General features: G+C 48.1%; 1 protein-coding gene across 7 annotated transcripts in view; it reads left to right on the top strand.

The window, feature by feature from the left end:
* The window catches only part of LOC139759640 (chloride channel protein 2-like), a 235,064-nt gene that overhangs the window by 132,589 nt on the left and 80,105 nt on the right, over positions 1 to 22,370 (top strand). For 2 of the 7 annotated variants that reach the window (XM_071682018.1, XM_071682020.1), the window contains exon 1: positions 8,046 to 8,125. The exons of 4 other annotated variants lie outside the window; for them this stretch is intronic. In XM_071682018.1, the coding sequence (XP_071538119.1) occupies positions 8,122 to 8,125 (4 nt within the window). In that variant the 5' untranslated portion in view covers positions 8,046 to 8,121. Of the gene's footprint in view, positions 1 to 8,045; positions 8,126 to 8,759; positions 9,290 to 22,370 lie in introns of those variants that run through there. One more of the 7 variants, XM_071682025.1, reaches the window with a different exon arrangement.

The raw sequence follows: 22,370 nt of genomic DNA on the forward strand, positions 1-22,370 counted from the left end.
ACCACGTAGTCATGCACATCGTAACCTGGACCACGTAACCATGCACAACGTAACCTGGACCACGTAGTCATGCACAACGTAACCTGGACCACGTAACCATGCACAACGTAACCTGGACCACGTAGTCATGCACAACGTAACCTGGACCACGTAACCATGCACAACGTAACCTGGACCACGTAGCCATGCACAACGTAACCTGGACCACGTAGCCATGCACAACGTAACCTGGACCACGTAGTCATGCACAACGTAACCTGGACCACGTAGTCATGCACAACGTAACCTGGACCACGTAGCCATGCACAACGTAACCTGGACCACGTAGTCATGCACAACGTAACCTGGACCACGTAGTCATGCACAACGTAACCTGGACCACGTAGTCATGCACAACGTAACCTGGACCACGTAGTCATGCACAACGTAACCTGGACCACGTAGTCATGCACAACGTAACCTGGACCACGTAGCCATGCACAACGTAACCTGGACCACGTAGTCATGCACAACGTAACCTGGACCACGTAGTCATGCACAACGTAACCTGGACCACGTAGTCATGCACAACGTAACCTGGACCACGTAGTCATGCACAACGTAACCTGGACCACGTAGTCATGCACAACGTAACCTGGACCACGTAGTCATGCACAACGTAACCTGGACCACGTAGTCATGCACAACGTAACCTGGACCACGTAGTCATGCACAACGTAACCTGGACCACGTAGTCATGCACAACGTAACCTGGACCACGTAGTCATGCACAACGTAACCTGGACCACATTGTGTGCAGCAGCCAACTCTCACCTAACCGTAACGGATTATTTTTTTTTCTGGTATCACCTTCCTAGGTATTGTGTCGGCCACGTTCATCCTGTGAGCGGTAGCGTGCTAGGACTATACACGTCACAAAGTGTCTTTATCAGAACCCAGTAGCTATAACATTATGACATTACATGTTGTAAACTGGATACCTTACCCATAATGTTACTCATAACCTTACCCATAATGTTACTCATAACCTTACCCATAATGTTACTCATAACCTTACCCATAATGTTACTCATAACCTTACCCATAATGTTACTCATAACCCTACCCATAATGTTACTCATAACCTTACCCTTCTCTGCTCACATGTCAGTAGCAGTTACAGTTTGTATAACTTTCTATCCTGATGAATATATATTAAGGCATCTCAATTGTCGTTCATTTTTCATCAAAATAAAACTTTTGTTTTCGTGGTGAATAACGTCATTAGAAATTGATTTTTTTTATATTAGGGAAAATGATAATGAGATGAGGAAGTGTGTGGATGTGGGGCACTTCACATGGCTGTAATTGTGGCTATTGTTGTGAGGGACGAGTGACAATGGTTGGCAGGGCTGCTCCCCTGTCCCCGCTGGTCCGCCCCGACCTGCCACATACCTACACAACAGTGGTCATTATTTTTATGACCATTTTCCCCAGAGTGGATCAGTGATACGTACAGTACATGTGTGGATCAGTGATATGTACAGTACATGTGTGGATCAGTGATATGTACAGTACATGTATGGATCAGTGATATGTACAGTACATGTATGGATCAGTAATAGGTACAGTACATGTGTGGATCGGTAATAGGTACAGTACATGTGTAGATCAGTAATAGGTAAAGTACATGTGTAGATCAGTAATAGGTACAGTACATGTGTGGATCAGTAATAGGTACAGTACATGTGTAGATCAGTAATAGGTAAAGTACATGTGTAGATCAGTAATAGGTACAGTACATGTGTCAGTCCTGTGGTAACCCACTGTTCTCTGGTTTTATCGTAATTAAACTTAGGTTTTTGATTTGTCTGGACTTTCCTTCATGGCTTCCTTTGGTTGGCACGACTTTCGTGGTCACCAGTATTCATGCATGTATCAGTCATGACTTGATTTTGTATATCTCGGGAGTAAAGAATGATGGTTGAGTCTGTATCAGAAGATGAATGATTCATCTTACCTTCCTGCCTGTCTAGTTATTCTTCCTTGTGTATCTATAACAATGACTGTCGCCTGATCAGGGAGGCTCCTGACTCAACCATATCTGTATGTTTGACAGCCAGACTGGAATGGAGCCAGCATCTCCACGTTCCTCACCCACCTGTTCAGTCATCTCCCAGCATCTCCACGTTCTCCATCCACCTGTTCAGTCATCTCCCAGCATCTCCACGTTCCCCACCCACCTGTGCAGTCATCTCTCATGGTGTAGGAACCACGAGTTTGTCTCTATCAGTTCTTTCCTCTTTCGAAAAGCCACCATTTTTTCCCCCTCTTCCTTCATTTTGTCCATAATGCTGAGGAATCCAACTTTCCTTCTTTTATTTTGTTCCTCTTGAAAGGTTCAACTTGTCTCTGCCATCTCCTCCTCCTGCCCTCACACTGCTTCAGCCCCCGGTGATGGCCGTCGTAGCTTTACCTCCCTGTGTCTCACTCAACTTCGTTCTTCTGTTCTACTGGTCATCAAGTTCTTCGTCATCACGATCATTTGTTGATCTGTACATGGCGTAATTATAGTCTGTATTTTTCGATTGGTTATCTTACCATAATTATCCGATCAGATACGCCTGTTATCTCCCCTAGTGTTGGTTTTATCACTGTCAGCTCAGCTCTGAATAATCAGCTCTCTTGTAGATAACTCTGAAATTATCCTTGAGAAAGTAGTCACATCTCGGCCATCTGACTTCCGACAACACCGTGACGTCAGTGTTCAGCCCTTTCATTCCCTGGTCGTCGTCCAGCTTGCCTGGTCTGGTAGTCGTCGTCCAGCTTGCCTGGTCTGGTAGTCGTCGTCCAGCTTGCCTGGTCTGGTAGTCGTCGTCCAGCTTGCCTGGTCTGGTAGTCGTGCTGACATATCCTCCTCCCCTGGTGAGCGCCGCCCGGGTATTCACTAACTAGAAGTTCCGTCTACGTTATTTAACTTCATTTCTCGCATTTATGTAGGTCCAGGAAGTTATCAAGGATTGTATATTGTTCCCCAGTACTTTCCTCACCAAACTTCCAGCTAACTATACCACCGTTTAACACTAAGGAACTCCTACAGTTGCCTCCTGAAGAAGTCACATAACCTCACATTAGGATAAATATGGATTGTAAATGATCTTGATGTTTATAATGAGGAAGGTGGAGGTGGCTGGAGTCGGGGAGGCAGGTGATGATAGGTGAGCCTGGGTGTGGAGGGTATGCACCTGCTGAGGTCGACCTGTTCCCACCCCTCCGTCCTAAAGTGTGTACAGATGCTTCTTGAACGTGATCATTGTGTTGTGGTAATGGTTAGTTTGGTGTATAGCATCACATGTTGTTGGTCGTGTGTGCGTGGCTGCCTGAGTGTCGTGCCGTGTTGTGTTAGTGTCGCAGACGCAGATGGTGGTGGACCACGTGTTTACGAGAGCCAGAACACCAAGTTGTGTTGACCTTGAGTCCTGTGTTGGTCATGGGATGAGCTTCGAACACAGGAACACCCACCCTCCCGTGTTTACTAACCCTGGCCCCTGGTGGGATTGGTACCAGCCACAATATCATGTCTGCCTTCCTCCTCCTCCTTCCTCTCTCCCTCTCTTCTTTTTACATCACTTCTCTCACGGTAGCAACCTTCCTCCTCTTCTATCTTAATCTTACGTACTTTTGATGTTATGACGTGTCATAAACCCAGCCTTGTTGTTATCCTGGGTGTGCGGCCTCTCAGTATTAAGTAAAGTAGTTTCTGAGGTATTTTGTTTATATTGTAAAATAATGGTTATTGTGGACATTTTTTTTTTTTTGAAAGAAGGACACTGCCGTACTCAGAGGATCGTGGAAGTGTTTGTTTCATCTTTTCAGATGAGTTTTCTTGCTTTACGTCTTGCTGCTCCATCTGGTTGCTCACGACAGTAAAAGTTGGACTCTAAGTAACATCACTCGAGTGGCACGTTTGTTGTAATTGCTGAAGAGGACCAGGAGCAATGTGGCAGGAGCAGGCGGGGTAACACCAGCGTCCAGACGTGTTGTGGCGGCTTGAGTAGCCTTTAAGAGGTGAAGCTGTGGCCTCAGGGCATCGGGGACGTCTTGTGGGTGCCTGACCAGCTTATAATTAAACACTTGTACTGTGCGACGAGGGAGTTCTCCACTCGTGAGGCCACATCTTGTGAACTCTGTTTATAATCATACAACTTTATGAACTTGTCAACACAAACAACATTCAGTTTCATCACTCTAGCTGATACCATTCATCCTCAGCCAGCCTACTATAAAAGTACCTCTGAACTTCCTTACCAACTAGTTCATTGCTTGCCAAGACCAATGGTCGCTCTTTTGTTTGTCAACGAAATGTTGACTGCGGAAGTTGTCAAAATTATTGATGAATTCGTACGATGTGTTTAGATCTTCCTTTACTCTTCATTTTTCGATGATGGTCTGTTTTATGGCTTCTAACCCCCCTTAACTCGGCTGTCGCCAGCAAGATGTTTGTCGCCCTCCTTCGTACCTGCTCTCATTAAATCTGGCGAGGGTGTGGCCAGAGATGTGTGGTCACTGTGTTGGCTCCGTTGTAGTGTTGTTGGTCCAGACGTGTTACAGTCCCCTGGGTCCACCAGCACTCTGCCCTCACCAGCGCACTCACCGAATCTCACTACAAGTAGCAGATATTACGTCTCGCTAGTGATCTCAGAAATTAGATAGAGATTAACTCGTTTGATTACTGTTACCAGAGTATACCTGGGGAATGTTGCATCCATTGTTAGGGGATCACGAAGATAAGAGAACATATTATATGTAAGCAGGTTGAGGTCAGCGTCCGGTGCTCGCCTACGCCTGTGACGCATGTCCTTGTGTTTATCTGGCGTACAGGAAACGTGACAATGGTAGATGCAATCACGAGTATCCCGAGGTAACATATTACTGCTTCTTGAGGGAATAAGGCGAGTCTCTGGTGGTTGTGGACAGTTGTTACTCATGATGTCAGGCTGGGCGCCACACTCACCCATCACCTCCAGCATGTCAACATACCCTCCAGTTTTTCACTGCACCGTCCACACGTGCATTAACAAATATTTCTCACTCTGCTTTTGTATATCTTCATTATGGTTGTATGTTTGTATGTACGTAAGTATTCATTATGGTTGTATGTTTGTATGTGTTGATTAGTATTCATAATGGTTGTATAATGTGTATTGGATCCATAGTATTCATCAGTAATATGTACCTGTGTTAGTTGCATAAGATTATTTAGGTTAATGGGTCAGGTCAGAGAAGTGTGGGTGGAAGCGGAGATGGTGTTGAAGTAGTGGTGAGCAGCGTGCCAGGTTAGTTGTGTACACTGGTGCTACTGGTAGGGATGAACCACCAGGGGTCAGGGACACCACTGTGGGGTAATTATGTCCTGGCTTTATAACCCTGGTAGGCACGGGAAGTGGTGGCTCCAACTGGTGGCACTGCCGGATCAGTGATGGCACTCTCCTCTCACTGGAATTTTGAATGTCCGCGCACGAAAACCTGGATGGCTGACGGTATGTGTACAGTGGTTGATGGGTACATGGCTGACGGTATGTGTACAGTGGTTGATGGGTACATGGCTGACGGTATGTGTACAGTGGTTGATGGGTACATGGCTGACGGTATGTGTACAGTAGTTGATGGGTACATGCTCTGTACAAACCTCGACTGACGCCATCGGTGGGAAACCAGCAATATAAAGCTTATCTGTGGAGTGTTATCAGTGGTGGAAAGTAAGACACGGTAGCCGGCTCCGTCTCCTGGTGTCTCCCTCCTCACCCTCCTGCCTGGCTGGCAGGAGTCCAGGGAACAGGGGCAGGACGACCTGGGTCAGGCTGAGGGGCAGGACGACCTGGGTCAGGCTGAGGGGCAGGACGACCTGGATTATACAGAAGGACAAGACGACCCGGTACACAGAGGAGAGTGGAGCAAGAGCTGGGTTGAGCCATGAGGCAAAATCCCCTGCTTGCTTCCTACAGCGACCTTTGTCCATTCTTTGATATCCTGTTGAATAATATCCTGACCTGCTATGTGATATCCTACCTTTATGTCTTCCATGCTAGCTAGTGTTTGTGGTCTGTAGTGAAGGTTGTGATGACAGACGATCCATACTCAACCCTTTGCCCTCCAAGAGTCACTGTGGTACCTTGTTTTTGTTAACCTGATGAAAATTTGTCTTTGACAACTGTGGTAGCAAGTGTGGTGGTACAGGACCCAGCTCAGCACGTGGGGATCCTGTGTGGTGCGGAGCGTACAACCGCACACTGTGTGTGTGGGTGGGTGGTAGAGACAGTGGTGTTGGCCCTCTGCTCAGAGGCCCATGTTAACCCCACAAATTGTACAGTATTATTGTTGTATGTGATGACGTAAGCCTACCTACCAGACACCTTGTCACGCTCCGTCTTCCACCTGTACTCTGACTTGCCCTCATCATAACCATCCACTATATATATATATATATATATATATATATATATATATATATATATATATATATATATATATATATATATATATATATATATATATATATATATATATATATATATCACATGTAACTACTGGATGGTTTACTGATACTGCTACTACCACTACCACGACTATTATTATTAATAGTATTATTATTATTATTATTATTATTATTATTATTATTATTATTATTATTATTATTATTATTATTATTGTTATTATTATTATTATCATTATTATTGCTGTTGTTATTATTATTGGACCTACTATTGTGAGGAAGATAACAACAGGTACAGTACAAGATACAAACTTCATCACTACATCTCAGGTCAACCACATCAAGGTCACCAACTGTTATGTGGCTATCTTGTAGTTTGGTTTGGATATTGATTAGCTTATTTTTCGTGTTATGACTTCGGCTGTTGAATTGTGGGAAACCTCAGATGTACGCACATGTTCGAAACAAAGACAGTTATGCTAACATACATGTTTGAAGCAAAGACAGTTATGCTAACATACATGTTTGAAGCAAAGACAGTTATGCTAACATACATGTTATGACAAGTAAATGTGGTTATTAGCAATGTTTTCTCGTGATATTTAAGTCCTGGAGGAACATCAGGCACCTCTTCTCCTTATAATTGATGTTCCAACCGGCGCCTGGGTTACTGCCTTTTATGCAGGTGTGGCCATGTAGAAGGTATGAGGAGTAGGTCGAGAATATATACAAGATTACACTTGATGGTACACAGAGAAGTGGACCAGGGCAGTGATGGCTGGGGACACCAACTGACACACTATGATGAGGGCCATGGGTGGTGGAGATCGTGAGGTTAGACTGAGTGGGGATCGATGTTATATTTTGTACATGGATGTGGTCTTGACGACGAATCATATTAGTGGGTCACAGTAAGAATTATGAGACACAATGTTGGGTGACGTAGTGCATGTGTTTACTTCATCATACTGGCTCATGTGTGTACTGTTTACTGATTACTAAACCTCGACTGACGTCATCCATCATATTATTATTATTGTTATCATTATTGTTATTATTATTATTATCATTATTATTATTATCATTATTATTATTATTATTATCATTATTATTATTATTATTATTATTATTATTATTATTATTATTATTATTATTATTAGTAGTAGTAGTAGTAGTAGTAGTAGTAGTAGTATTTATAAGTTTCTTTATATTTCGTAATTCATTTTGTTAATATTATTAAAGTGTTGCTCCTTCCATCGTCGAGTCAGATTATGTGTGTGTGTGTGTGTGTGTGTGTGTGTGTGTGTGTGTGTGTCTGTGTGTGTGTGTGTGTGTGTGTGTGTGTGTGTGTGTGTGTGTGTGTGTCTGTGTGTGTGTGTGTGTGTGTGTGTGTGTGTGTGTGTGTGTGTGTGTGTGTGTGTGTGTGTGTGTGTGAGAAACCTTTATATACCTTGAGTGTGTCAGTATGATGGCTCCTCGCACCACCTCCTTCACCCTGGCCCTCACACCATCACCTCCTGGCCAAGCTAATCTCCATGGTATAGTTATCTATACGTGACGTCAGCGGTGGTGGTGTGGTGTGGGGGCAGTGCCACATATATAGGGTGTGGCGTGCCCCAGGGCGACAGTGTGCGGCGGGTACCCGAGCAATGAGTGAGTGCTACCTCTGTGGCGATAGTGGCGGGTGTTGGCTTGTGGTGGTGATGCTGTGGTAACCTGTGTGGTCAGCTTGTGTGCTATGTGGTGCTGCTGGTACAACGGTACGATGCTTGACCACGAGTGTTCAACCTCAGGGTATGATGGCCAGGCAGGCGTTTGACCTAACCGGTAAGGGTCTGGTTAAAGAGGTTTAGACGACCCATCCAGACAACTACCTCCCGTGTGTGACCTCCTGAGGGTGACCTGCTGACTGGCCCAGTGTGTGTGGTGTTGTAACGCATGATGGATGGCTATTATTGTGCTAGGTAAACATCTGTCATCATCTTTGTTTATCAAACAGTTTACTAATACTGTTTGCCCTGACGATAGTACATCTCTCATTTTGCAGTATTATCACCCCGGAGGACACCTCCGTATCGTCATACTAGACAGAGTTATGATGTATGAATATGTTTAGCTTTAGTAGGTGTGTGTGTGTGTGTGTGTGTGTGTGTGTGTGTGTAGCAGTTATGGGTGAGTGGTACACGTCTGGACACCACAGCGGCCACCACAGGCGAGCCCCTGCCACACATAAGCTGCCACAGTGACGAGGATGGTGGTGACCATGATGGTTGTAGTGATGATGATGGTCAGGATCATAGCTACAGTGACGAGGATGGTGGTCAGGTTCTTGGTTACAGTGAGCAAGATGGTGGCCGCCCTGTGGGTGGTGGTGACGATGATGGCTACAGTGAGGCAGATGATGCTGGCGACGATGATGTCCCTAGTGGTAGATGCCCTACGTGGCGGAGACGACATCTACAGTGAGTGTCATGGTGATACGAGTGAGCAAACTGGTGACACATGAGGATGATGACACATGAGGATGGTGACACGATGAGGATGATGACACATGAGGATGATGACACATGAGGATGATGGTGGGGAGATGGCTGGTGAGTGTGAACAGTGATCATGAAGTGGTGGTGTGGCCCGTGCCTCACTCATTACGGCACCGCGTCAAGCAAAGAAAAGATTTCAAGATAAGATATTGTCGGCGGTGAGGTGCCGGAAATTGTGGCCACAAGTGTTGCATCACGCGAGGCTGTCAGCGCAGGTGGCCATCTGGCCTGGCACACCGCGGGGTTCACAGTCGTGGACACGGTGGGGGCCATCCAGGTAAGTAGGCCAAGGCCACCTCCCACAACCCTTGCACTAAGGGCCTCTTCACGTACTAGGATGGTGCCACACGGAGGCCTGCCCTCACACTGGGCCACACCTGGCCCTCGGGGCCTGCCCTCACACTGGGCCACACCTGGCCCTCGGGGCCTGCCCCCACACTGGGCCACACCTGGCCCTCGGGGCCTGCCCCCACACTGGGCCACACCTGGCCCTCGGGGCCTGCCCCCACACTGGGCCACACCTGGCCCGCAGGCCAAGGGTCGTCCTCAGACTGGTTCTGTATTTACCACGAGGAAACGAGGGTGTTAAGGGGTTGACGGTTCATCTAGAACGGGTTGTGACGCTGGTTTTGGATGAAGGGTTGTGACGGGTTGTGACGATGGGTCATGATAAAGGGCTGTAACGGGTTGTGACGGGGGGAGGGTCTGGGTGAAGGGTTGTGACGGGTTGTGTCGGGTCGTGACAGTGGGTCTAGATGACATGGTGTGACTAGGTGATGATGTAACGAACAATGATAGTGGTGTTGTAAAAGTTGTGGTGTGATATCTCCTCATGTTGTAACAGTGCGGCTTTATCTGGGGCGCTGTTGGACAGAGGGAACAATTGTGACATACCACCAGAGACGTTACCACGTGTTATGACGTGAGCCACGTGTGTGGTGGTGGTGGGTGATGTGAGGTGTGTCAGCCATGCCAGGTATGAGCCGTGGCATCAGCGGGTCACCTGGTGATTGCTTTATGACCCACGCTGCTCCAGACTGCAGTCGACCTTCTTCAGGCGGAATCTGTCCTCGGGTTTTACGTGCACATGTCTGGTGTACGACAATGCTGGCGTGTAGAGTGACATACTGGTGTGTGGTGGTGGCGGCACGTTTCCATTGTGCCACTGGCGGAGGACACACCTGGCGGAACACTGTGTTAGGTTGAGGATTTGTGTGATGCACGGTCGTGTCGCTCCACCCTGAACACTGTCTAATGTAGGTCATCATAACAGACATGGCAGAGTAATGCCACTGACAGTCCAGAGAGAGAGAGAGAGAGAGAGAGAGAGAGAGAGAGAGAGAGAGAGAGAGAGAGGGAGAGAGAGAGAGTTAAGGTTGTGGTCAGTTGTAGGTAGGTGTAGACCATGTAGTATGGTGGGTGACTCATGTTGTACGTGTCGTAGGTCACCGTGGTAGAGGCTGTTGACAGCCAGGTGCTGTATTATTGTTTCTTCTACATAATACAAGTACGCACCCTGCCTGTAATACACACACATTAATACAGCTACGCACCCTACCTGTAACACAGTAAAAAAGCTACGTACCCTACCTGTAACACAGTAATACAGCTACGCACCCTACCTGTAACACAGTAATACAGCTACGCACCCTACCTGTAACACAGTAATACAGCTACGCACCCTACCTGTAACACAGTAATACAGCTACGCACCCTACCTGTAACACAGTAATACAGCTACGCACCATACCTGTAACACACAGTAATACAGCTACGCACCCTACCTGTAACACAGTAATACAGCTACGCACCCTACCTGTAACACAGTAATACAGCTACGCACCCTACCTGTAACACAGTAATACAGCTACGCACCCTACCTGTAACGCAGTAATACAGCTACGCATCCTACCTGTAACACAGTAATACAGCTACGCACTATACCTGTAACACACAGTAATACAGCTACGCACCATACCTGTAACACACAGTAATACAGCTACGCACCCCACCTGTAACACAGTAATACAGCTACGCACCCTACCTGTAACACAGTAATACAGCTACACACCCTACCTGTAACACAGTAATACAGCTACGCACCATACCTGTAACACAGTAATACAGCTACGCACCCTACCTGTAACACAGTAATACAGCTACGCACCCTACCTGTAACACACAGTAATACAGCTACGCACCCTACCTGTAATACACACACAGTAATCACAACGTAGGCGAAATAAATTTTTGATAACAGATGTATGAATAAATGTTAGTGTTGGTGGAGGAGGATGTGAGAGTGGAAGTGTGATGCAGGTGAGGAGAGGTGAGGCAGGAGGTGCGCCCCGGAACATGACCTGCGAGAAATGTAAAGGAGACGGAAGCTCTCTGTATTACCTCATCTGCGTCAGGAAACTTGAGGGAACGTATGGTATGTGGACGGTACAAGGTCACGTGTCGGGAAGGAGGGTAGTGGAGCTGAGAAGACTGGCGCGGTATGTGTGGGTCGTGCCCGCTGGAGGACTTGTGTTACACACACACACACACACACACACACACACACACACACACACACACACACACACAAACACACACACACACACACACACATACATACACTCCTCTCTCTCTCTCTCTCTCTCTCTCTCTCTCTCTCTCTCTCTCTCTCTCTCTCTCTCTCTCTCTCTCTCTCTCTCTCTCTCTCTCTCTCTCTCTCTCTCTCTCTCTCTCTCTCTCTCTCTCTCGTCACATACTTTCTACAAAAGACGTCATGTGTTACGAGCTTCTCAGGAGGTTTGTGTAAGAGAGTGATGAGCTAAGAGGAAAGGGAAGCCTGGGCAGACTGTGTGTAACTTGAGTGCCAGAAAACATTTGACGCCATGCAACATGGGAGTCTGGTTCAGAAGTTTGAATATCAGGCTACAATAACGGGAAGACTCCTCCTGTTAGTGGGAGGGAACGTGGCACGCCTGCCAGAGGAGCCTTCTTGTAATGTGTGGAAGTCACCAGTGGAGTGCCCCAGGGTGAAGTTCTAGCACCGTTGCTCCTCTTGATCTATGTGAATGTCTTGCCTGAATATGTTTTCAGTTGATGCAAAAGTCCTGAAGGAAATGAAAAACGAGGAGGATTGCATCACCTTACAAGGGGACCTGAATAGACTTCAAAGTTAGTCTGGTACATGATTGATGAATGTCAACCCATGTACTTGTAATGAGGATGGGACATACTGAAATATGGCTGCAATATGAATATTATTTTACAGGAAATAAACTTCAGGATTTTGTATATAAAAAGGACTTGAGAGTCAACATGGTTCCCAAAGCGTCAGCAAAGTCCTACATTAGGATAGCGGTGAAGTAGACAAACCTTTTGGCAAATATCAGAATAGCTGTCAAGTATATGGATAGAGCCAGCCAGACCGAGAATATGTTTCTCAAATTTTGTCTTCACTCTAAAGAAGCAGATAAAGCTAATAGAGAAGGTCCAGAGAAGGGCAACAAAGATGGTATTACAATTAAGAGCTAAGTTATAGGGAAAGACTAAAGGCTTTGATTTGACCACTTTGGAAGAGAGAAGAGAGCAGTGTGATCACAACATTTTAGTTTTCAAAACAGATCAGTGACGTGGGTGCGAATACTTGTAGAGAGAGGCAAGGATAGAGCAACTAGAGGACGCCATATGAAATTAAGCAAGAAAATTGTTAACTAGTGTAGAGAACTACTTTTGTAGTATTAGACTGATGGATGAATGCGATACAATAAATGAAATGAGGGCATGGTTAATGTAGGCAGCATGCATGAACTTATCTTGTATGATAGGAGAGAATGTTCAAGAGATGGAGCCACTATGTAATACGAATGGGCAATTACTCATCGGTAATTACTCGTCTGCCTCGTGCCTTTATCTTCACTATAATCAGCTGGTTGTATGGTGGCAACTTGTCATGAACCAACCAGGGAATACGCAAACTTTCACCTTCAAACAACAAATTGCTGTTGTCTTGTAGTGTGTGTGTGTGTGTGTGTGTGTGTGTGTGTGTAGCGTGAATACTGTAGGACGGTAGATGAAGGGTCACAGTGCGTGTAGTATGTTAATGATGGTGTTGTTAGTGGCTGGAGAACCAGGTCGAGGTGCATTATTTTCTTGTTGGCAGGAAGAACTGGGTCAGCTGTGGTACCTGGCCGCCTGGCCGTCATCATGACCACACTCACGCTCCGGGACACTTGTAACTCGTGTCACTACACGGAACCAGGCAGGCCAGGGGTGCACACCAGGTTAAGGTGAACACGTAGGTTCACGGCAGGGGTCAGGGAGTGTGTATAAAGCAGTTGCCATACAGTTACCCAACTATTACCAATACATAGAAACTGTTAACACAACAAATGTGTCGCTCGTGTTCTCTCGGTGAGAAAGTACTTCGTTATTAAGACGTTTCGTAAGTCGTCTTGGACCAGAAATGTGGTCCAGTTATGTGTGACTTTGTGAGGTTGTATTGATTTATATAATGTGAAGCCATGTTCATGGTGGCGGGTCACGCAGGCAGGTTAGGTTGACCTGCTTCCTGTGGCTGCCCTCTGTATGGGTGGGGGTCGGAGTTTGTATGTGATAGGTTTGTTCGTCCACAGTTTTTTTTAATAATGATCTACAGTTAATATTGACACGTGTGGACATGAACCTGTACCATGAACACACACACACACACACACACACACACACACACACACAGTGAACCCTCAGGAATCTTTTTCCCTCAGTGTTTCCTGCCGTTGGTGTCAGCAGCTGTGGTTGTCTTCCTGCTTGTGGTGAGGCGCCCTCCAACCTCCCCCGCCCCGGTGATAAGTCAGTGCCACCCAGTTTGATTACACTTGTCTTCCCAGGACGAGTGTGTTCCTCTCAGTCCCAGGTTCAGGTTGGTTCACCCGGTGTTGTTAACGTTTCCTTCCCAGGATGGTGGTGTTCACCGCCGCCAGCATGTACCTCCTGCAGTTGGCTCAGGTCGTCTTCCGCGTGGCCCCTACCCCTACCTCTCCTCCTCCTCCTCAGCCCCCAGGCTCTCCTGCACCCTGTAGGTTGCCGCCGCGTCTCTGGTAGGAAGTGTGGCACATGTTTTATTGCCAGAAAGTTTCGTCTCAGGAGTCGCCACGACCTAGCTGGGCGGTTGTGAGGCGGGGAGCCAGCCGCCAGCCTCTCCCTGTCACGGATGAGCTTACCTTCATGTGTTGTAGTTAGTATTGGTCGTTCATCTGTTGTTTATATTTTGTTTGCATCACATGACATAGCTTGGCTGGGACGAGGCGAGTGAGCGTATACTTGTACAGACTTTCTGTATGGGTAGCGGAGGCTGTGAGGGGTGGGCCTGGAGGTGTAGAAAGTGTTGCCCCTGGCCCAGCCTATCCATGGGGAACCTGCCGTTGTTGCCTTACGTCTGCTGGCTATGTTGCGTCTGCAAGCTGGAGGTTCTGAGGTTCACGTGGGGAAGGAGGCGACGGGAAGGGCGTCAGGTGACGTGACGTGGACCACCAGCCCGTGCGCTCCCGCCCCTCACACACTCTCTCTTACCTCCTGATGTGCACCTTGTGTCCTGCCACCCTCCCCTTCTGGACAATATGTCCCGCCACCCACCCCTCCTGGACATTTTGTCCTGCCACCCACCCCTCCTGGACATGGTGTCCTGCCACCCACCCCTCCTGGACATGGTGTCCTGCCACCCACCCCTCCTGGACATGGTGCCCTGCCACCCTCCCCTTCTGGACAATATGTCCCGCCACCCACCCCTCCTGGACATGGTGTCGCGCCACCCACCCCTCCTGGACATGGTGTCCTGCCACCCACCCCTCCTGGACATGGTGTCGCGCCACCCGCCACGTCTGCACCAATCAGCTCTTCATCTAGGAGCAACGAATGTATTGTGACGTTAAATGTTACATCATTGCATTTCATATAACTGTTCAAGCTTCTTCGAAACCCCAGTCCAGTCTCCTTATGTATGAGCAGAGACCTCTGGTGGGGGAGGCTTCACCACCCTCCACGTTCATTCCACTCTCAACGACCCCATCCATGCAGTGTTTCCTCGCTGAGGGTTTTTCCTCCACGTCATGCTACACCCGGAAGAGCAAATACACATAAATCCCACTTGTGTGGTAGCCAGCGAGTCCCGTGTGGCGTGTCCTGCAGGGCGCGAGACAAAGGCAGGCGGAGCCTCGTCGCACTGGTCTCTTCCATGAGAGGTTGACCGAGATATGTTAGTTAGCTAGCAAGCTGGGCGGCTAAGCAGCCGGCTAACGAGGCAAGCTAGTCGTTAGCTTGGAAGCCAGAAGGGTGTCCACCAAGCTAGTCAACACCATCCACCCTACCAGCAAGATGTAGTCTGAATTTATAGCTATATATATATATATATATATATATATATATATATATATATATATATATATATATATATATATATATATATATATCGTATAAAGTGGAAGGAATGGTGAGTGTGGGTTGTGACCTTGTTCCCCCGCCTCCTTCAGTGTGGAGTGTGAATTACCTTGATGGGGTGTGAGGGTCAGGTTGTGAATAGCCTGAGAAAGGGAAGGTCTGGGGCTTTTGATGGACTGGTTATGAGCCGAGTAGAGTGGTCGTCGTGCAGGCAGGCAGACGTTGGTGTGGGATAATCGATCCACGACGTTTGTCTGGTTATCCTGATGGATCACTACACGTCACAGTAGTCCACCAGAACTGGGCATGTCAGGGAGACGCCCACGTGAAGGGCTCATGGCCGAGGGACATGAGTGTCATCATCAGTTCATGGTCGATCCTTCACCATAGTGACCTTTCCACTCTACCTACACGTCACGGGCGGCGAGCCTGACCCGCCGAGTGGCAGAGGTTTGCTGGCCAGGCACTGCAGGTGTTGACAGTGATGCAAGTGTCGGTGCTCACTTGGCACTGGTGAGGGTGGGGGCCGGGCGGCCTCCCGGGCTACTCGTGGATCATCCCGCGCCACGTGATGGCGTGTTTATACCCTAGATTTCTTTCTTAATTCTTCCGCAGCTCAGGAATGACCCGCTCATCATCTCAACTGAAGATGGAGGAGAGGAGGTACACAAGCCGCCCCTCCCTATGTAGCATGCAGGTAGGGTGGTTGCTTCCTCGTGTTTGGTAATGGTTGTGTGGTACAGTAAGGGTACAACAGTGATGGGATGTGGGAGGTGGTGGTGTGAGCAGTTGTGGAATGCCGGTGTTGCGTTCAGTGGAGGAAGGTTGTGACGTGAGGTGACGATCTTGAAAGAACAGACGAGTAATATCGGGATATCGGCTGGTAGAGGATCGTGGCTTGAGGAATGATGCATCACCTTGTGGTATGATGGACGTGTCATGGATGGCAGTTGGTTGGTAGGAGGAGAGTGTGTGGCACGGACGGCTGGCGGTGGGTGGCACAGGAGCTGCTAGTGTCATAGAGAAGTCTCGCGAGGTTTGCGACCGCTGGCACATGCATTTATTATGCCCGTCGCCACATTTATTGGACCCACTGGTTTCTGCTCTGCACGGCAGCAGCAGCTCTTAACTGCTGAGGAGCCACACACTGTCATGGCAGCAGTAAATCTCAGCTCTCTCTCTCTCTTACACACACACACACACACACACACACACACACACACACACACACACACACACACACAAACTTGTGCCTGACCGTCATGGATGTCCCTGGAGGACGGGTGGGTGTTCATGATGGGTCAGTGTTGGGCGGGTCACCACTAGTACTACGAGCAGCCAGGCGCCTCGTTCATCAGGACTCTCGCTTGTCTTTCTAAGTCGACCGTCGAGGCAGCCAGTGTAGTGGACCTGGCCTCGTGTGGGTGGGCATGAGAGTGAGGGCATGTGTGTGGTGCTTCCTCAACAAGGGGTCACCAGTCCTGCTCTTCTTCCTTGTCAGGTCACCAGTCCCGCCCTGGGGGGAGTCGTGGCCGGGGTTGGGACATGTGTCAGGGACTCACATTGTGTAGTGTAGGTAGAGCACAAGCAGCCACCGCCGTGACCCACCTGCAGCTAGACACTTTGACGGAACTCTGTATGACCGTCAGTAGGTCTGTAATGGTGCTGTACAAGATGGTCGGTCCTCCACACACCATGGTCTTGCCTCTCCTCTGGGCCAGACGGTGTTTCCTGCTGGTATTTATGAAGCTGCTACAGATCTGGGCCGGCGGCACACTGTATGTAAAACATATCAAGAAGCATTGCCGGCCCCGCCGTACCCTCGTGACCAGCTTCCCTCTCTCCGCCAGATCATGAGCATCGACGTGCTCCTCCTGCCGCCAGCTGGGAGGTGGTCATGCCCACTCCACGGTACCTGCAACAGAACATTTTGTTCTCTTCAAGTGTACAGATATTTGGTTTGTGATCATCAAACGAAAACTTCAAGAAGCGTTGATCCAGTACGTGAATGTTGGTAGGTCCAGGTTGGCAGCACTGTGGTCACTGTGCGGAGGAGGCGGGACGTCCTGCCTGAAGACAGCAGCTCTGGTACAGAACAATGGGTTCGTCCACTTTAAGCTACCGTAGATCTACTGCTGGATCCTCACACACACACAAGGTCACTGGGTCAGGGGCAGGATCAGGACGCGCATTAAGTACAAGGTAGACTGTTATTCAACCGCCATACCCCCCCCCCCCCCTCCATGTATTCCGGAAATGATAGGTGGTTTTCATATCCAGCGAGCGATAAGGAGATACATCTTGATAACATGATATCTGGCAGCGATAGTGTGCCTCTGGATACGTCCTTCATCTCCACTGCTGCCACGAATCTGTGGGCGCCACCAGCAGGAGGAACGGCTAGGGCGGGGTGGTCTGGGTAAGTCTAGCCAGCCTTCATCTCCAGTGTTGCCAGCCATAGCGACTACCATGAATGTTGGGATGATGTTGACACATGTACGGCCGCTAAACTGACCCACTTCTGGCACCGTACTCCACCGCCAGTTACCGGCTCCCCTCACATGATGGTTGACAGGTCCATGTTGGGCCGCTCTTGTGATATAGTGTGTGTGTGTGTGTGTGTGTGTGTGTGTGTGTGTGTGTGTGTATGATGATATCAACAAAACGTACGTATGTTTCCACAAGTGTTTCTAGCAGGTGTAGATAGTAACCTAGCTAGGAGTAATACCGGAAAGTGGTGAAGATTTGTGGCAGATGTTGTAGTTATAAAACTAAGTGGAACACTCACACATACAGTGAGACGCATACAAACATACCCACATATTCATGCAGAGGCCCATCATTATATGTCGGGACAGTTTAAGAACAACTTTTGTAAGATTCTTTTTCACGCTCCCAGACAGAGATAGGACGGTGGGTGTAGGCAGATGTGTAGCGAGGTTATAATGTAATCCCACTATGTGGTGACAGTCTTACGTACATAAACGTAACAAGAGTAAGTTAAGATTACATTACACACTGTATGGCCCACCAACAGTAGTGAACTCGAGCGGGTTAATACCGTAGAGTGTTGAGGAGCGGGTCGCTGTATGGGTGGACGCCACGCACCATCAACTGGCCAGTCAGGGCGGCAAACACTTGCCACAATTATGTTGTTGCTGTTACGCGGCTTCTGTATACCATGACCACACTGCCTCTACATCAGAACTATGTTATGTCTTCCTTATAGTGTTGATTGTGAAGTAAGTTGTTGTATGAAATCCTTACACGATGTATGAGTTTGTGTCTAGTGAAGTGTATAATGTTTACTATGTAGGAGCACAGAAGAGTGGTTACTGTACACTGAGGCTGATGCTCTTACTCTCAAGTGTAGTACCTGAGGCAGGTGTTGAGCGGGAACACTTGATCATCCACCACTGTGTGTTACAGTACAGTGTGGGCTGGTTCACTCGGTGTTCAGTGTTCTATCATCATATTACAGTGGTACTGGTATTATGACGGACCATAATGGTAGTGGTGATATGGTTCGAGCGGTGGTAGATAGGATGGTTCCTGTGACTAGCAGTGGTGGTTACTGTATGTGTTATTCTCTGTGGTAGTTTGAACTGTGGGAGAATTGGCTGTTGAAGGCCGACCTGCTGGTAGAATGAACTAGGTCGAACCTATTTTTATGGTGGAGGCTCCAGTCACGGGTAAAGGTGACCAGCAGTATGAACTGATGTTAACATGGAGATGGTAGTATGAACTGATGTTAACATGGAGATGGTAGTATGATCTGATGTTAACATGGAGATGGTAGTATGAACTGATGTTAACATGGAGATGGTAGTATGAACTGATGTTAACATGGAGATGGTAGTATGAACTGATGTTAACATGGAGATGGTTGTTGTGGAAGGATGAGGAACTAACATAGTAAGTTAGTTATAATGTAAGCTCTTAGTGTTGTAGTTGTATGAACGGTTGTTGGCATTATGGGTGGTAGTGCTGGCTGGTAATGGCAAGTAAGGAAAAGTATAACTTGATGGTGGTAGTCGTATGAACTGGTGGAAGAACCAGTGGTGGTGGCAGTATAGAATGGTGGTATGAATATAGATTGGTAGTATTGGTATGGTCGGTTGTGTGAAGTAGCTGAGATGGTACGTTGGTAGTGAGAGAAGGAGCGAGTGGTGTTGTTACGGGCGGTGAGTGTGATGGTGGACTGATACGGTCGCCATCCATGGGAGAGTGAATGGTGGTGGTAATATTGTTACTGGTACCATCGGCCTTGGCCAGCGCCGTACGAGTCATGGTTTGTAGTGACGACAATGTTGATGATGATGATGATGTAGTCGTCATATTTCCAGGGTGAGAGTGGCAGGCGTGAGTGTTGGCAGGAGTGGCACGAGAAGCAGTAGGATCAGTTGTAGGAGAGTGTGGAGGAAGGGAGTGTGTGGTGGTGGGGCCGTCAATACTGGCTGGAGGGAGGCAGGCGTCTGCGAGTCCCGCACCGACCGACCAACCACCCATGTTGCATCACCGCTACCACTGCCCCTCCCCCAGCCACCCTACATAACCCCCCCACCCCTCCCCCACTACTCTTCTTAACCCCATGCTGCCTCCCTCACCACCTTATTGACCCCATGCTGCCTCCCTCACCACCTTATTGACCCCATGCTGCCTCCCTCACCACCTTATTGACCCCATGCTGCCTCCCTCACCACCTTATTGACCCCATGCTGCCTCCCTCACCACCTTATTAACCCCATGCTGCCTCCCTCACCACCCTTATTGACCCCATGCTGCCTCCCTCACCACCCTTATTGACCCCCCCCCCCCGGAAAGAGGATGGATGTGCTGGAAATGAAACGCCTGACAGTATGTAGTGTGAGGAGGGTTGATGGTATAAGGAATGACAGTGTGAGGAGTAGTTATAGTAAGCAAAGTCCGAGAAAGTTGACCCGAGTGTGTTGAAATGGTTTGGACATAGGAAGAGGATGAGTGAAGAAAGATTGTCAAAAGAGCATCTATTTGACAGATTTGGAGGGAGGGAAACTCCAAGAAAATGGAAGGATGGTGCGAAAGAGGCTTTGAGGTGATGGGGCCTAAACATTTAGAAGAGTGAGTGGCGTGCTTGGGGTAGAATAGATTAGAGCGATGTGGTGTAAAAGAGGCGATGTGTTGTCAGTGGGCTTAACCATGGCATAGAGGTGTCTGATTTCGGTGCATAATACGTGAGGGTTGGGCAATTGAAGCGTGGGTGCAAGCATGTGAGGCTTGGAATTCGTCTCTTTGTGGCGTTACCTTACTAAAGCAAGAAACGGCATATATATATATATATATATATATATATATATATATATATATATATATATATATATATATATATATATATATATATATATATATATATATCCACTATAGTGGTTTTAAGCACCACCTCACCATGCATGCATCCATCTGAAACCACACTCCCCAGACAGACACGTGTCACACTTTCCCGTCTACGCAGTGGACATCGTTCGTACAACAAACACTGAATTAACACATTCCACGACCCATTATTTCTACGATGAAACTACAACAGTGAAGACGCCGAACACTTCCAGATCATATGCAGCACACTCTCCCTCCACCCGGCATTACATCCTTCGTGATCTATGGTTCCTCCAGGTGGACGTGGCTGACTTCATGAGCGCTTGTAGAAATTCATAAAGATAGGAAAGACTAGAGTTACGTCGCGAGTAGAAAGTCACCTTCAACGAGGATAATCTCGTCAGTTGACGAAATGTTCTCGTGAAAGAACTTTTTGCCTCGGAGGAATTTATCCTGACCATGGTACTGAGTACAGGGCCTGACCATGGTACTGAGTGCAGGGCCTGACCATGGTACTGAGTGCAGGGCCTGACCATGGTACTGAGTACAGGGCCTGACCATGGTACTGAGTGCAGGGCCTGACCATGGTACTGAGTGCAGGGCCTGACCATGGTACTGAGTGCAGGGCCTGACCATGGTACTGAGTGCAGGGCCTGACCATGGTACTGAGTGCAGGGCCTGACCATGGTACTGAGTGCAGGGCCTGACCATGGTACTGAGTGCAGGGCCTGACCATGGTACTGAGTGCAGGGCCTGACCATGGTACTGAGTGCAGGGCAGCCTTGTAGCTGCTGGAACTCATGGAAAAAGTATCCTGGGGTAATACTGGCCCACTCAGAGAGTGGCTCTTGTGTACTTACATATAAATAAGCAACTAAGTATATGATCTGAAGTTAGGCGAAAGTATACATATACATTGTCGTAAGTATAGACATGGTAATTGATGGATATTGATAATACGTTACACATCCGTACACACTGGTACATATACATTCATGTTTAGGTATGTAGAAACATGGTAAGGTTTGTACTGTATGTCAGTATTAAGGAAGAAACACGTACACTTGTCGTGGCTGGCCTGGCTCCCAGGGAGGCAGTGATTGCTGCAGGCTAATGTGGAGTTTGGGGCTCCCGGGAGGAAGGCTGGGAGTCGCTCCTCGTCATAGTAGCCGTTGGGCTCCAGACTTGGAAAGCAGTAGTTCCATCATTCCATTATGCACTTTATGTTACCCGGGAGTAAAGGTGAGAGTTGCACCCCCCTGGCAGGAGGAGGCAGCCGAGTAACGATCTCGTGTGGGAGGTCAGGTTGAAAGCCTGAGGCTGGCAATGGTCGTCATGGTCGTGGCCTGCATTCTTCCTGCTGGCTGCCCGACCGGGAAGGGTCGTCATGGTCGTAGTGGTATAGGTACCATCTTCCTGGCACACTGGCTGTGGTCGTTGTGGTATGGGTGTGGTTGTCTGCTTACGTGTGACGAACGTTCAGTGGTTTGAGGGAGTTTGGTGGTCAGTTGTCGACCTCACACAAGGTGATCACCAGACCACTTCCATGGTTGTTGGTGGAGGTATCAGGTTAGGTT

Source organism: Panulirus ornatus, chromosome 33 (genome assembly GCF_036320965.1).
Source record: "Panulirus ornatus isolate Po-2019 chromosome 33, ASM3632096v1, whole genome shotgun sequence".
NCBI lineage: Eukaryota > Metazoa > Arthropoda > Malacostraca > Decapoda > Palinuridae > Panulirus > Panulirus ornatus.